The following is a 16,880-nucleotide window of genomic DNA, read 5'->3' on the forward strand; positions in this document are numbered from 1 at the left end:
ATACATATCGAATCGGCTTCGTACCAGAGGTTCCCAACCCTAATTTTAGTACTGCAAGACTAATTCCGTCATTTTTGTTGGACATCAAAAGATGGATGTGCACCATTTATACGATTTATATATTTGTTTATAGACCATTTATATATAGATATATTTCAGCTTTCACAATATGTGAAAGGTGTAGTCTGCCTTTCACCCGAGGTCAAGTGGGATAGGCTCCAGTACCTGCACACTTGACAAGGATAAGCAATGCTGAAAACACATGGATGGACAATATTTTTATCAGATGTGATGGATAACATTGAAAACGGCACTATTCTAAACTGATTCATGTCAGGTCAGGGAAGGCATTAAACTCATAAGTCAAGGTACCGTTGTATTTCGCATCCTCTTGAGCCTCTCTGCCCACGCCAAACCTTCGCACGTGTATACGAGGTAGGCGGGTTTCTCTTCCATATAAGGTCGTAGCTTCCTTCAGGGACTCGTGGCTGGATGAGGACGCGGTTGATCATCAAGTGCTCAGGCACGCTGCTCCTCTTTCGGTTCGCATCTCAGCAGCTGCGGACTTTGACTTCACTTCACTAGGTCAAACAAAAAAACTTGAAGCTGTGACCTATTGGCTGCTAATGCTTTCCTTCGCCATTTTTCATTTCTTCTTTTATCGGCTTAATTTATTTCGTCCTTCATTGTGGAATGGTCCGCGCTTTCTCACTGAGTCGTGTCCACTTCAGCATGGGAACTGCGGCGTCCAGAAGGAAGAATCTGAGGAGTGACGCGATATCTTCCGTGGCCGCAAAAGTTCGGTGAGTAGCCTACATTGACTTTAAAACTGGACAGAATTGTTAATTATGTACAATATTATGTGCAGTGCCTGGATTGATGTTTGGGTTATATGGGTTTAACTTTTATTATATTATTACTATTTCTTTCTTTTTGTATTGGAATTAAAAAGCTCAAATTTAGTCTTGCATTTAAGTGAAATGTACCGTAGCCCACTAAAGAGTTGCGTGGACTCCGCCGCACTTCCCTAATCTTTATATCCCAATTAGTCTTTTATATTTGCATAATTGCACCCGGGCACGAGAAAGAAGGCAATTACCTTTTATAAAGACAAAATGCAGATACATTTCTGTTGTTTCTGTTTAATATAAATCATAGAAGAATTTTGGGTTTACTGACAAATGCAATAACCTTCAATTGATCTCGACTTGACACTAATTGTAATAACATTTCTCATTGAAGTGAGGTCGACTGCAACAAAAGGTCATGGTGCCAGAACAGTGTATTCTCAGTTTCAAAGCTGTGTCTAATTCTTTGTGTCTTTGACGCAAACTGACCTCAGGGACCCTCTGATGTGTTCTGGTTGTATTCATTTGAAATCAATTCAACGTTCATGCCAACGGCTTCAAATCTAAGGAAATAACAGTACTGTATTCACTTGCTTTTTCTATATTCTTCATATTTTTCCAATTATATAATTTAAACATATCATACAAAATGGTCGCATACATTTTGGACATGTAAACCTTATCTCATATTTGTACCAGAGATCTTCTTGCTCCATCAATTTCAAATTTTAGAAACAACAAAAACAAAAAAATGCTTTGTTTGTTTGTTTGTTTGTTTTTAATCTCAATGAGTGTCTCAATCAACACAGATAGCAGACCGACATTGAATAAACGTTGATTTTCCATCAAAATCATTGGTATGGTTGACATCGAAATTTTCGACGTAAGGTGACATTGAAACAACGTTGTTTATGTCAGGCGATGGTTGGGTTAACATTATTTTATAGTTGATTAACTAATGTTGACAAATAGTTGATTTATGATTGACCGGGAAATATGATTGAAAAGTCATTGAATTATGGATGAGCGGGCGTTTTGGTCGAAAACATAACATTGATTCAGCGTTGTATCAATATTATTAATAATCGAAATGACGTTTAGGTTTTGTAAGGATTTCAACGTTGAAACAACATTAATTGAGGGTGCAAAAGTGATGTTGATTCAACAATATAAGATCAACAACGGAATGTTGATGCAACATCTTTTCAACGATGGTCTGCTATAGGAAGATTCATGAAGGGTCCAATTTTTTTTTTGCTCTGGAAAAGCTCTTTTTTTTTCTTCTGAGAAGTCAAATCACATGTCCTTAAGGATTGGAACTACAAGTGTAAACAAAACAATACAAGACATTAGCAGTTTTCAAAATGGTGTTTCTGCAATTGACACTGAATGCTACTTTTTTTTCCTTCCAAAATCGGCATGTTGCGCTCGACCTAGCACACATTTTATCTGTTTACTTTACAAATAATTGCAAGTACAGTACATTTAATTAGCCTTTTACTTGTTCACACAAGTTTCTATTTCTGTGGCATTTTGCATGGCATTGAATTGGCAGCAAAATGAAATTTGCTGCATTTTCACACACCTTGGGTTATGATAAAATAACATCAGGGTTTAATATGTATATTTTCATTGCATGTCTTTTCCTTTTTTTACCATTTTTCGTACATGCACTTTCTTTTTCAGTCGATTTGTTTAAACAGGATAGCTGCAATAAGTCTTACAGTGACTGATTGATTGGAGGCCCAAATCCCGACTCTTTGACTGTCCGCTGTCAAGGTGTCCTAGTGCAAGACTCTGAAGTGCTCCTATATTGGCCTGGTAGCGCTGTGCATGGAAGCAGCTGCCCTTTGATGCATGTGCGTTTGAATAGATGAATGGTTACCTCTGTGAAGTGCTTTGGGCACTGTGGTCGTAGAGATAAAATAGCTATATAAGTGCACTTAGTTTACCATTGAGTCCAAAGGAAAATACATCCAAACCATTTGTCATTTTTATCTTACTAAGTGATTTATTGTGCACATTGCTTTATTACATTCAATTACACATCAGGCAGATCAGCATTTTTTCACAAACAACTGTGATTACAGTACCACACTCTAGACTACAGCATGTTCTAATTTGAGTTTAGAAAAAAAAAAAAAAATCTGTTTATTCACTGCGAGATGAATAGAGGTCTGTAGTAGTACGAGGATCCAATTGAGGGGTCTGTAAACTTTAAATCAAGTTGAACTTTACAAACGTGAATGTTTCTTTTACATGTGAAATTTTGTCTGGACAAGTACCAGTAATATTCTCAGCTTTTTCTCTTAAGATGTTGGTCAAGTATTTTGAGAATGTCTGAATCACAATTGCAATTATGTGACAAATTAATTAAAGATAGCAGTGCTCATCACCGCACTGATGTCTACTTTATATTTAACAAAACAAAAAATCTGAATCCTTTCTCACTCTTGAGCGGGAATATTACTCCTAAAAAGGAAAAATATCGATTAATTCATAGTTTAACATTCTACCTACTTGAATAGAAATTGCAGAGACTGTAGTATTACAGACTGTACTGCTAATAGTTTTGAGATAATATCTAACTTTTTATGCATTAAGCTGTAAATGCAGTATTTAAATGTTTGTTATTGGTTAGATTCAGGATATGTTGTTAAGCTAAATCTCCTCTTTGTCCCCCCCAATTGAACACTGGACCACCTGCACAAGTGGCAGTGCAAAATCATCTCTTTATTGTGTACACTAAATGAAATGTTTTGCCATGTATTTGTTTTCCTCCCAGAAACTATCGATGAAATCAGTTGCATTCTTTTGGGAGATGGAGGTAATTACCTCATTAGGTGCTCTTGTTAATGGGTGGTAGCAGAAGAACCCCTAAGTTTAATTCATGCAATGAGTTTTAAGTGATACAGTTATGCTTTTTGTTAGTTCCTGTGTCTTGGTATAGTGTAGTTTTTTTTTCAACTGCCCAAGTTTTGGCTCTCTGTGTATCTTGTCCATCTTGTCTTTGTGATTGCCCATGAATTTCATCCGCTGCCTGCCTGCTGCTTGTGTGTCTCTCCAATCAGCCTCCAGCTGCCTCTTGTCTTACCCAGGTGTTGCTTGGTCTTGTCACTTTGTTTGTTTATATAAGCTACGTTCACAACACAGCGGGTGATGCCCAATTCAGATTTTTTGGTGCAGTAATTCAATTTTTTTGTGTAGCCATTCACATTGGAAAGACAAATGCAACTCTGAGGGGAACGAAATGCGTCAGTGACATCACGCGTATGCGCGCTTGAACATGTTGTCATGTTTATGTCGGATGCATACCGATAACATTTATAGTGCCGAGGCATTGGATAGATATCCGATTCATATTCACGTACAAATGAGAATTAAAAAAAAAAAAAAAAAAACAGAATTGTACATTGTACTGTTTAACACTGCGTGGAAAAAAACATAAAGACTTGCATATTGGCACAGAAATCTAACTTGACCTGAATCTGTTTTCTAAGTTTCAAAGGGCATTAACGTCAGCGCCATTGTGTCATTAATTTTGGTAGTTGGCAGGAGGAGGTTTCGGACAACATGCCCCACGCCAAGATGAGTTATAATTAAAGAATGTATCTGTGTATTCTTTATTCCATCAATGCAATATCATAATATTACTAGTAGTCACACCTAAACCTTTCTTGAACAAAAATGGTTAGTGTTAGTTCCCTATCATAAAAGATTTACGTTGACAGAAAGGGTGACAAACTCAAAATCACAATAATGATGCATATAAAATATTTGATTTAGCCTTGAACTTTGCTGTTATTCAAATATTTACCGTAATTATCGCACTATAAGCCGCTACTTTTTTCCCTCATTTTGAATCCTGTGGCTAAGAGTTCAATGCGGCTCATTTATTGATATATTTGAGTTAATAGGTAACCATTTATTTTACAGCAGCTTTATTAGACTGCCATAAGATGTCATAATTGTGACATGACAAATCATGGGCATTAATGAATGCTTATAACAGATGTCATTAAGTATTATCCAGAAAATTATTTCACTAAAACCATTTATGTCCAGCTTGGATATTTTACAGCTATCCAAAAGTGAGATAATTTGCCCTGATGATAAAAAATGACATCTGTCATAAGCAATCATTAATGCTCATTGCGTTGTCATGTCATAATAATGATTGTCTTATGACAGTTTTATGGCATCACTGTCAACTAAAGTGGTACCAAACACTACAGCAAGCAATTAATGAAACAACTGGAAGAGTAACAGAAGAAATAATTAGCACAGAACATGATTTTTGATTGTTCTTTACATCTGTAGCGCTGCAACGCAAGCTAGGAGGCATTTTGGACGACAACAGTGTTGACAGCAGGTTACAACCGAGGTTGACTGTCTCCCCCAAGGGAGCAGGGATGGCCAAATGAACCTTCTTGAAGCAATGAAGCTTTGCAGCCAATTGGTTCTCAAAGCTTCTTGGTGGTTAATTTGGCCTTATGAAAGTGTTAGTCTTATGATGCCACTGTGAAATAATGTGTTCCTGGTTAATATCTTTTGATGTAAATATCACATCATACAATGAGAATGCTGTATATAATCCTGTGCGGTTTATCTATGAACAAATGCCGTTTTCGTGTCAAATTTGGTGGGTGGCGTGTTACATCCAGGTGCAACTTATAGTGTGAAAATTATGGGTACAATACTTTCCTTCCATTCTATTTCCTCTTCTGAAAACATAGTTTTCTCCTCTGTGCTAAATCTATGCTACTGAGTGTCAGCTGGCAGGCGTCTTTGCATGCAGATGTGAACTGCTTTTTCAAAGAATTGGCTTTCTAATGAACATTTGTGAGGAAAAACATACAAATTGAATGGCATATTTTGTCTCCGAATTACCCAGCCTTAGGAATACTGTATATGCTTTTATTTTTTTCTGCATTAGGGTGTGCTAAGTAGTGGTATCAGGCTCCTTTACAGCTCCATGTACGTTTGGAATTGCCATACAGTATCAATTGATGAAAGCAGAACTCCTCCCCGGCCACAAATGCACAAAAGTATTCATAAAAGCAAAATATGTATGTCCCTTCATACCACTGGCAATGAGGCTCCTATATTTGGAGCTCTGTGCCATTGTTCCTTCATGTTTCCCACCAGGAGGCATCCATACACTACCCTATTCAGCATATACATTTACTCACTCTTATTGTAATGGGGAAGTAAAGATGAATTCTGTGCATGTGCTCACACTCGTTTGCGCAGTTGTGTACCTATCCAAGAGTGTGCTTTCGTGTGTGCATACAGTGGGGCAAATAAGTATTTAGTCAATCACTAATTGTGCAAGTTCTCCCACATGAAAATATTAGAGAGGCCTGTAATTGTCAACATGGGTAAACCTCAACCATGAGAGACAGAATGTGGGGAAAAAAAAAACAGAAAATCACATTGTTTGATTTTTAAAGAATTTATTTGCAAATCATGGTGGAAAATAAGTATTTGGTCAATACCAAAAGTTCATCTTAATACTTTGTTATGTACCCTTTGTTGGCAATAACGGAGGCCAAACGTTTTCTGTAACTCTTCACAAGCTTTTCACACACTGTTGCATGTATTTTGGCCTATTCCTCCATGCAGATCTCCTCTAGAGCAGTGATGTTTTGGGCTGTCGTTGGGCAACGCGGACTTTCAACTCCCTCCAAGATTTTCTATGGGGTTAAGATCTGGAGACTGGCTAGGCCACTCCAGGACCTTGAAATGCTTCTTACGAAGCCACTCCTTTGTTGCCCTGGCTGTGTGTTTGGGATCATTGTAATGCTCAAGGACCCAGCCACGTCTCATCTTCAATGCCCTTGCTGATGGATGGAGATTTTTACTCAAAATCTCTCAATACAAGGCTCCATTCATTCTTTCCTTTACACAGATCAGTCGTTCTAGTCCCTTTGCAGGGAAAAAAAAAGTCCCAAAGCATGATGTTTCCAGCCTCATGCTTCACAGTGGGTATGGTGTTTGTCAGATGCAATTCAGTATTCTTTCTCCTCCAAACACGAGCCCCTGGGTTTCTACCAAAAAGTTCTATTTTGGTTTCATCTGACCATAACACATTCTCCCAGTCCTCTTCTGGATCATCCAAATACTCTCTAGCGAACCGCAGACGGGCCTGGAGGTGTACTGGCTTCAGCAGGGGGGCACATCTGGCAGTGCAGGATTTGAGTCCCTGGTGGCACATTGTGTTACTGATAGTAGCCTTGTAGCCTTACTGATAGTAGACTGAAGTTGTGGACAGGTGTCTTTTATACCGATAATGAGTTAAAACAGGTGCCATTAATATAGGTAACGAGCGGAGCCTCGTTAGACCTCGTTAGAAGTTAGACCTCTTTGACAGCCAGAAATCTTGCTTGTTTGTAGGTGACCAAATACTTATTTTCCACTTTAATTTGGAAATAAATTCTTTAAAAATCAAACAATGTGATTTTCTGTTTTTTTTTTCCACATTCTGTCTCTCATGGTTGAGGTTTACCCATGTTGACAATTAAAGGCCTCTCTAGTCTTTTCAAGTAGGAGAACTAGCACAATTGGTGGTTGACTAAATACCTATTTGCCCCACTGTATGTACAGTGGTAAAGCTGGAAAAGCCTATGGGACAGTTGGAAAGCAGCTTGGTGAGAATAAATCAACAGGTGCAGCAATTGTTAGAAAATGGAAACGGCTAAACATGACATATAATCCACTTCGGACTGGGTCTCCATGTAAAATCTCTCCTCATGGGGCAGCATCACTAATGATGAGAAAGTGCGGGCTCAGCCTAGAACTACACGGCGGGAGCTGGTCAATGACCTGAAGAGAGCTGGAATCACAGTTTCAAAGGCTACTGTCAGTAGAACACTATGGTGCAAGGGTTTAAAATCATGCATTGCTCAGAAGTTGCCCTTGTTGAAGCAAGTACACATGAAGGCCAGTCTAAAGCTTGCTAGGGACCATCTGAATGATGCAGAGGGGTCATGGGAGAAAGTCATGTGGTCAGATGAGACCAAAGTCGAACTTTTTGGTGCAAATTTCACTCTTCGTGTGTGGAGGAAAAAGACGGATGAGTACAATCCCAAGAACACCATCCCCACTGTGAAGTATGGGGGTGGAAACTTCATGCTTTTCGGCAAAGGGCACAGGAAGAATGTACTGTATAAAGCTGAGGATGAATGGTGAAATGTATCGTCAGATTTTGAGCCACAACGCCCTTCCCTCAGCCAGAGACATGAAGATGAGTCGTGGCTGGATCTTCCAACATGACAATGAGCCGTACCACAAGGCCAAGCTGACCAAGGAGTGGCTGCATAAAAAGCATATCAAGGTTCTGGAGTGGCCTAGCCAGTCTGTAGACCTCAATCCAATAGAAAATGCTCTGGACAAGATCTTCTCTACAATGCGAACAGAACCTGGACAACTCCCATGTCCAGGCAAAACTTTCAAGTCTGCATTTATGGAGGATAGCTGGGGAAAATAGCGGCAACTGTGTCCGACCACACTCGAAGTGGAGGACGTCGAGGACATCTACCTGTTCATCATCCTGATGGCTGTGATTATTCTGCAAGGGCTCGGAGACCACTGGATTCGTCGGATCATCGTGAAAATGCTGGAGGGCCAAAGGAAATCAGTGGAATTGACCACTACGGCCGTGAGCACTCTCACTGGAGTGCACGCCAGCCTCCACAAGAGGGCCTGTGAAGACATATCACAGGTGAAGAACGACCTAGCTGCATCCAACATTACCACAACCAGAATGGTAATGAAAATTACCACGGAGCTGCGCAATCTGGAGAAGATTGTTCATCGGAACACAGCAAGGAATGAAGACCGCGACGAGGAATGAATACACTGAAGGAGGTGGCGAACGCTGGCTGCAATGTGTCCTCAGCTATCCTCTATCTACTAGTTCGAATCAACAAAATGAACAAACTCACACTGAAGTATGAACAAATCTACTGGATCGAATCAACAAAACGAACTAATCGCCATGATTGACAATGACTATTGGGAAGATGAACATTCACGCAATCAAAGGGAGGGGAAAAAAAACACTTGTAATCATCACACAATTTAAAATGTCAAATTTTTTATTCGATAATTTGCGTCCTATGGTATACTGGGGACGGGATCTAATAAGCTTCGGCTTATCCCGTCAGCCCTTTTTCTTTTCGGGTTTAATTGAATGTAAACACAAATGAATGCTGTACGTTTGGATTGTTGCCTGTCCACGCCTGAAAAGAAAATAAATAAATCTCTCTCAAAATCTTTGGACGGAGCACTTGCAAACAAAGGCTTCTGCACTAAATATTACCACTGATTTTCTCAGGAGTAAAAATACTATTGAACCCCAGTAAATTATAAATAAAGTAAATTACAAATACATTTTTTAAAAATCATATGATGTGAGTTCCTGATTTTTTTTGTTTTTGTTTTTTTTTGTTTTTTATTTTGTTAGTGGAAATGCATCTGTGATTGAAATTTCAGACCTATATCTATTTTGTAAGTGGGTGAACTTGCAAAATCACAAGGGGTGCAAATATTTCTGCTCCTCACTGTATATATAAAAATATTCACATATTCAATTTTCAATTTTATTTGTATAGCCCTGGATCACAACAACGTTGTCTCAAATATCATATCATATCATATCATATCATATCATATTAAGGGTGTAATGGTTCATGTATTTGTATTTAACCGTTTCGGTACGGGTGCTCGGTTCAGAACGGAGGCGTACCGAACGAGTTTCTGACGTAATGTAACCCTTACTTTTCGAGGCTGTGAGTCGATCGGGTTACAGTTTCTTTGTGTAGATTATATCTACTCCGTCTTCTCTACTATAATGAGGACCAACACGGTAGGACACTATAACCCAGAAACGTCAACGGCGCGACAACATGGCTGCCGCGAGAACGCAGTGAAACACGGGCGATAAAGTCAATCAGCCAATGTGCACCAGTCGCAGTGCGGCCGCGTGTTAGACAGGTCCGAGAAGCGGCTCAACACGACGCACGCGAAAAGAACGGCAGAGTTTATAATTTGACGCAAGACGCAACCCTCCTGCGTCAATCCTACTACCGGTACCTATGATCGGGCAGACCGGAAGTCACTCGTGTAAAAACACTGTGGATCTGGTCGATTTTCAAACTGATATGCAATCGTGACCCACTTTTTGAGTCCATCATATCTCTTGATCGGGGCACAGTTGACTTGTCTTTGTTCATTTACTGCTGTCTTCTCTGCTATAATAATAACCAACACGGCCCTGTGTTCAATACAAAACCCTCCTACCACAACAAAACAAGTAGGAACTAATATTCACATAGGAACTAAAGTTATACAACATAAAATATACAATATAAATGAATACTACATCACATTTGTAAAATATAAACACATAATAAAATAAATAATAGCCCATTTAAATAAAATAAATTGAAATGAGCTAAAATTAAATAATAAGAATAATACACAGATCCGGCTTACACAATTAAATTTATTCATTTCTGTGTGGCGCTTTAACTTGAGAAAATCCACCAATAATGCTTTTGAAAACCGTTCATAAGGGATGATTCATTGAGGCATTTCATTTGTAAAATACATGTTAAAATCTTTGTCATTGGGATTGCTTTTCTCTTTAGCACAGGACTTCTTTTTTCTTCTTTCTTTCAGAAAGAATGCTGACCAATACGCGGGGTCTGAAAGGCAAATTGTTGTTGGATTATCTTTAAATACCCGCTACTTTTTGAGCAGAATTCTAGCTTTGTATAGGCTACTGTTCCTATTGTTGAAAGCACAAAGGTGTGTAATAAACAAATAGCACATTTATATTTTGCAATTACTTTTCTTACTGTACCGAAAATGAACCGAACCGTGACCTCAAAACCGAGGTATGTACCGAACCGAGATTTTTGTGTACCGTTACACCCCTATATCATATCACATCATATCATATCATATCATATCATATCATATCATATTATATCATACCTCATTTGAAAATCTCTCAAGTAAATAATATCATCCACTTTCTGCATCATTTCCTGTTCTATAACCTCTCTACTTGTTTAATACACATTCCTTGCTTATTTTTCCCATCATCATCCCACTTCCCACTCTGTGCTTACTTTCTATTTTGGTCTTATAGATGCTTGTCGCCGTATTTCTTCTGCTCCCTCCCCCCTCCTTTATGTCACATGGCTGAAAACATGCAGTAGAATAAAAAAATCCAAAAGCACATGGCAGAGCTGGTGATATAGTGCAGCTGCAATGAGCCACATCTAAATGAGGCACAGCCGGACAGTTTCATCACACTATTATGTCTACACTGTTTCTTCATTTTTATGTGTGCCTTTCACCATGGGAAACTCAAAACCATGTGATTCCGTTGTTAGGTTATGTGGTGAAGATAAGCTTTCGGTTCAAACAGAGTTGACTACTCTATTTTTCATGACCCAATTTATGCGATACACTTTAAGTGACGAAATCAAAGTAATTACTCTACTATGAAGAATTACACAATTTAATTGTTATTTGGATCTGTGTAAGTACTTACATTTGGTCATTTGCCATGGTGCTATGCCATGTGAAACCATCTGGCAGAACAGTGACATTGATTGTCCGACAAGACAAACTCAAAACATCCAGTTAGCTACTGTTCATGCTGACTCCAAACATCACATGACTTTGTCCTGGGCTGCGAGCATGTTGACATCACTCTTTTCCCAGTGTAGCGTATGGATTTTTTATAAGAAGTGCACTGAGTCATGCAGATAGATTAGGGATGATTGCATTTTCTTCCTCGTGTCCCATCTCCTTCCCTCCTCGATTCATCCAAGAAGGGAGGGGTGTCTTCACGGGAAATGCCGCTACTGCACGTGCAGCCTCATATTTAATTACTTAGAGTGTCATAGTGAGAAGGCATATAGGCTACAGCATTAACACAGCTATTCCATTTGACTGAAGCCGCAGGAGATTTATGTTTGTAGTCTTTTTGACAGCCTGATGAACAGTGTAAGTGTAACCTATTTATTTTTAAATGTGCTGTTTAATACAACTGGGCAAAAACTGACTGACTGAAATATCAGATCTGTGTTGTCAGATGATTTTGTACAGATGTCTGGTCCTTTACCATTTGCAGCATGTGACCTCGACTGTGACCATTGTTGGTAGGTCAGCTTGACAATCAAGATCAAATTCTAGTCAAAATAAAGTGACTATACTACTTCATAGTTACGAATTGCAAATTGTTTTTACGATATATAATACATCACTGGGTGAACCACAAAATAGTCCAGGGAGAATATACTACTCCTTCTATAAAAAATTAGCATATTGTGATAAAGTGCCTTATTTTCTGTAATGTACTGATAAACATTAGACTTTCATAAATCTTAGATTCATTACACACAATTGAAATAGTTCAAGCCTGTAATTGTTTTAATATTGATGATTTTGGCAAAAAAAAAAGTCAAGAAAAACCAAAAATCCCTATCTCAAAAAATTAGCATATACTGAAAAGGTGCTCTAAAGAAGCTACTAACCTAATTATCTGAATCAGCAAATTAACTCAAAACCCCTGCGAAAGATTCCTGAGGCTTTTAAAAACTCCCAGCCTGGTTCATTTCTCAAAACCGCAATCATGGGCAAGACTGCCATGCAGATAGCCATCATTGACACCCTCAAGCAAGAGGCTAAGACACAGAAAGAAATTTCTGAGAGAATAGGCTGTTCCCAGAGTGCTGTATCAAGTCACCTCAGTGAGAAGTCTGTGGGAAGGAAAAAGTGTGGCAGGAAACACTGCACAACCAGAAGAGGTGAGCGCACACTGAGAAAGATTGTGGAGAAGGGCCGATTCCAGACCTTGGGGGACCTGCAGAAGCAGTGGACTGAATCTGGAGTAGAAACATCCAGAGCCACCATGCACAGGCGTGTGCTGGAAATGGCAGAAGCGCCTGACCTGGGTTACAGAGAAGCAGCACTGGACTGTTGCTCAGTGGTCCAAAGTACTTTTTTCAGATGAAATCAAATTTTGCATGTTATTCGGAAATCAAGGTGCCAGAGTTTGGAGGAAGACTGGGGAGAAGGAAATGCCAAAATGCCTGAAGTCCAGTGTCAAGTATCTACAGTCAGTGATGGTCTGGGGTGCCATCTCAGCTGCTGGTGTTGGTCTACTGTGTTTTATCAAGGGCAGGGTCCATGCAGCTAGCTATCAGGAGATTTTGGAGCACTTCATGCTTCCATCTGCTGCACAGTGCCAAAACCACTGGTAAATGGTTTACTGACCATGGCATTACTGTGCTCAAATGGCCTGCCAACTCTCCTGACCTGAACCCCATAAAGAATCTGTGGGATATTGTTAAGAGGAAGTTGAGAGACACCAGACCCAACATTGTGGATGAGCTTAAGGCCGCTATCAAAGCATCCTGGGCCTCCATAACACCTCAGCAGTGCCAAAGGCTGATTGCCTCCGTGCCACGCCGCATTGAAGCAGTCATTTCTGCAAAAGGATTCCCGACCAAGTATTGAGTGCATAGCTGATATAATTAATTGAAGGTTTTTAAGTATTAAAAAACACTTTTTTGTATTGGTCGGATGAAATATGCTAATTTTTTTAGATCGGGATTTTTGTTTTTTCTTGACTTTTTTTTGCCAAAATCGTCAATATTAAAACAATAAAAGGCTTGACCTACTTCAGTTGTGTGTAATGAATCTAAAATATATCAAAGTCTAATGTTTATCAGTACATTACAGAAAATAATGAACTTTATCACAATATGCTAATTTTTGAGAAGGACTAGTATATAACAGTATGCACATTATTCCATTCTTAGTGGTGCAGATATTTGGCAAATGAAGGCAAGCTTCTTTATTGTGTTGTTTCTCTATGCGGTATATGCAAACTTTCCAAGGGCACACACATTGGTCAGATTTGTACATAACACAGATCAAAAGTTAAGAATTGTGCTGTAAAATTGTGGCTCAAGTTGTTTTTTATACATCAGTGGGCTGTGTACAAAATTGAGTCTGATGTGTAATGGATAATTCTTCTTTACTTTGTTAAGAACGTATGGCACCAAATGAACTTTATGTACCTAGTTCACTGTGGCATAACTAATGTACAGATACCTGGTATCCACAACTGCTGAGCCTGTTGCCATCTTGGAGCTATTCAATGAGCAATAAGGTAGCACACAATTAGAAGCATCCTCATTACTACATAGAGCCATAAAGGCCATAAAGGGAATTTAACCATATCAGACTATTACTATACTTCTCACTTTATTGAGGCTTGCTTTGCTTTTAATTTTGTTACCTGCTCAGAAGTCATATCACATAATCCATACAGATTTTGATTTTTTTTTTTTAATGTTTTAAGTATATTAAAACAAAGGGATAGAAGTCACATCTCTTGCTCACTCTAAGAAGTCCAATTTCTGTTTGTTTGTTTGCTTGTTTTTAGTTATCATTTTTTGGGGAGAGTAATCTGTTTCAGGACTCCCGCAATGGAGACCCCTTGTTGTATGCGAACCAAAATTATGTCTAAATTATTCTATCAACTGTTCTTAGTCTGGACTCCAACTGCATAGAATCACAATTCTTCCAAATTCGGGCAAGTTCAAGGGTTGAATGCGCATAAGCATAAGATGCGCATAACACATAAGCCATTTAGAAAATATTCATTTCACGAAAGGTGCACCATGTATGCTTATAAATGCAGTAATACACACTTTAAGTACCCATCATTCTACCATGAATTTGGAACTCATATTAGAATGATGCCATGACCATCAAATTTTCACATCAAGTGAATTACTTTTCCATTTCATATTCTTCCCAATCCGATGATTAAACTACAACCAAGGACAGCTGTGAGCCTTATGCAAGGACGGCTTGGCATCCTAAACTTCCCAAAGTGGTCAAAAGTGCCAAAACATCATATTTGCAAGAGGAGTCTTTTTGCACACAATGCATAAAATGATGCCTTTTAAGCAACTACAAAAAAATGTGTTGGCAAATGACTATATAGAGGACTTTTTAAAGGTACTGCATTATTACAAGGAAGATCTCATAATGACATATGTGGTGTGAGCTAAAATCTTGACCTGTACCCCACAAGCCAGAATACAACTTGGGTTAAGCCCCTATGTGCATGTACACAGGTGTCATACGTTTTGAAAATTCTGACCCAGTCAAGCACATTGCAAACAAGGAACATATTGGGAAAGTCCTGTTAAAACCAGAGACATTATCCCAAAAAGTACGAATTATGTGTGAGGCAGAACGAGAGCAATTAATTGGCAAGCTGCTGACCCACTGGCAGATGACCTTCCCACATGACATCCACAACCGGTTCACTGCTACAGTGTATCACAAAAGTGAGTACACCCCTCGCATTTCTGCAGATATTTAAGTATATCTTTTCATGGGACAACACTGACAAAATGACACTTTGACACAATGAAAAGTAGTCTGTGTGCAGCTTATATAATCAAGTTAATTTTCCCCTCAAAACAACTCAAATATAGCCATTAATATTCAAACCCCTGGCAACAAAAGTGAGTACACCCCTTAGTAAATACGTACATCCCTAAATGTCCAAATTGAGTACTGCTTGTCATTTTCCCTCCAAAATGTCATGTGAGTCATTACAGGAGTGCTGTCAGCATTGCTGCAGAGATTGAAGAGGTGGGAGGGTCAGCCTGTTAGTGCTCAGACTATACGCCACACTCTACATCAAATTGTTGTGCATGGCTGTCACCCCAGGAGGAAGCCTCCTCTGAAGACGTACACAAGAAAGCCCGCAAACAATTTGCTGAAGACATGTCAACAAAGCACATGGATTACTGGAACCATATCCTATGGTCTGATGAGACGGGCGGGCTTTCTTGTGTACCGTGTTCTGAAGAGGCTTCTTCCTGGGATGACAGCCATGTACACCAATTTGATGTAGAGTGTGGCGTATGGTCTGAGCACTAACTGTCTGACCCCCCACCTCTTCAATCTCTGCAGCAATGCTGACAGCACTCCTGTAACGAGTCACATGACATTTTTGAGGCAAAATGACAAGCAGTACTCAATTTGGACATTTAGGGATGTAGGTATTTACTAAGGGGTGTACTCACTTTTGTTGCCAGGGGTTTAGATATTAATGGCTATATTTTGAGTTATTTTGAGGGGAAAATGATTTAACTCTGCACACAGACTACTTTTCATTGTGTCAATCTGTCATTTTGTCAGTGTTGTCCTATGAAAAGATATAGTTAAATATCTGCAGAAATGCGAGGGGTGTACTCACTTTTGTGATACACTGTATGTGCCGAGCCCTTTGCAGCTCCAAGATGAATATGTTGCTCCTTTTCAGAGAGGGAGGCATGGTATTGAATTGATGGACTAAATGGCTTTGATGCACTTAAGCAATTAGAGAATGACATTAGAGACAGAAACACTGCACGTTGGGTTTATCATCATCATTAAGGAAGGTAATCAAACAGAATGTTAATTTTTATGTGCTGGTAAAAATAATTTTAACACAGCCTTTACTTTTAAATAGACTTCAAAATAAACAGTGTATTCCAGTTAGGGTTAGGAAACATCCTCATACAGATTGTTACGAGGCATCATCTTGTTGTTTTTTTTGTAATTTGTCAATGGAGGCCTTACAAATAATGGAAACTTTGGTTTTGGCAGCTGAGGAATTAATCTTATGTTTTCTCCTTATTTTGTCTTAACAGGGCAGCTAGAGCATTTGGAGAATACTTGTCCAATACAAATTCAGAGAACCGCAACACAGCAGGTAGGTAAGGTCATTAGACCATTTTGAATTTACCTGGCAAAAATTAAATGAGGGTTATTACCACTTCAGATACCATAAACCCCAGTTGTTCAAATTGGTGCAACTGAATATTAAGAATTAGTAGTGCAGATATTTTTATGTTTGCTAATACAATACATTTTAGATGATACTAATCCCCTTTGGGAGAGGCAATTTCCATTCTTGAATGACTGTGCCCAATGCAA

General features: G+C 38.9%; 1 protein-coding gene across 3 annotated transcripts in view; it reads left to right on the forward strand.

The window, feature by feature from the left end:
* Positions 1–495: 495 nt before the first annotated feature.
* LOC130913869 (NMDA receptor synaptonuclear signaling and neuronal migration factor) overlaps positions 496–16,880 on the forward strand; it is a 46,968-nt gene continuing 30,583 nt past the window's right edge. For all 3 annotated transcript variants that reach the window (XM_057832777.1, XM_057832776.1, XM_057832778.1), the window contains exons 1-2: positions 496–803; positions 16,595–16,656. In XM_057832777.1, coding sequence (XP_057688760.1) covers positions 694–803; positions 16,595–16,656 — 172 coding nt within the window. In that variant the 5' untranslated portion in view covers positions 496–693. The remainder of the gene's footprint in view (positions 804–16,594; positions 16,657–16,880) is intronic.

Source organism: Corythoichthys intestinalis, chromosome 3 (assembly GCF_030265065.1).
Source record: "Corythoichthys intestinalis isolate RoL2023-P3 chromosome 3, ASM3026506v1, whole genome shotgun sequence".
NCBI lineage: Eukaryota > Metazoa > Chordata > Actinopteri > Syngnathiformes > Syngnathidae > Corythoichthys > Corythoichthys intestinalis.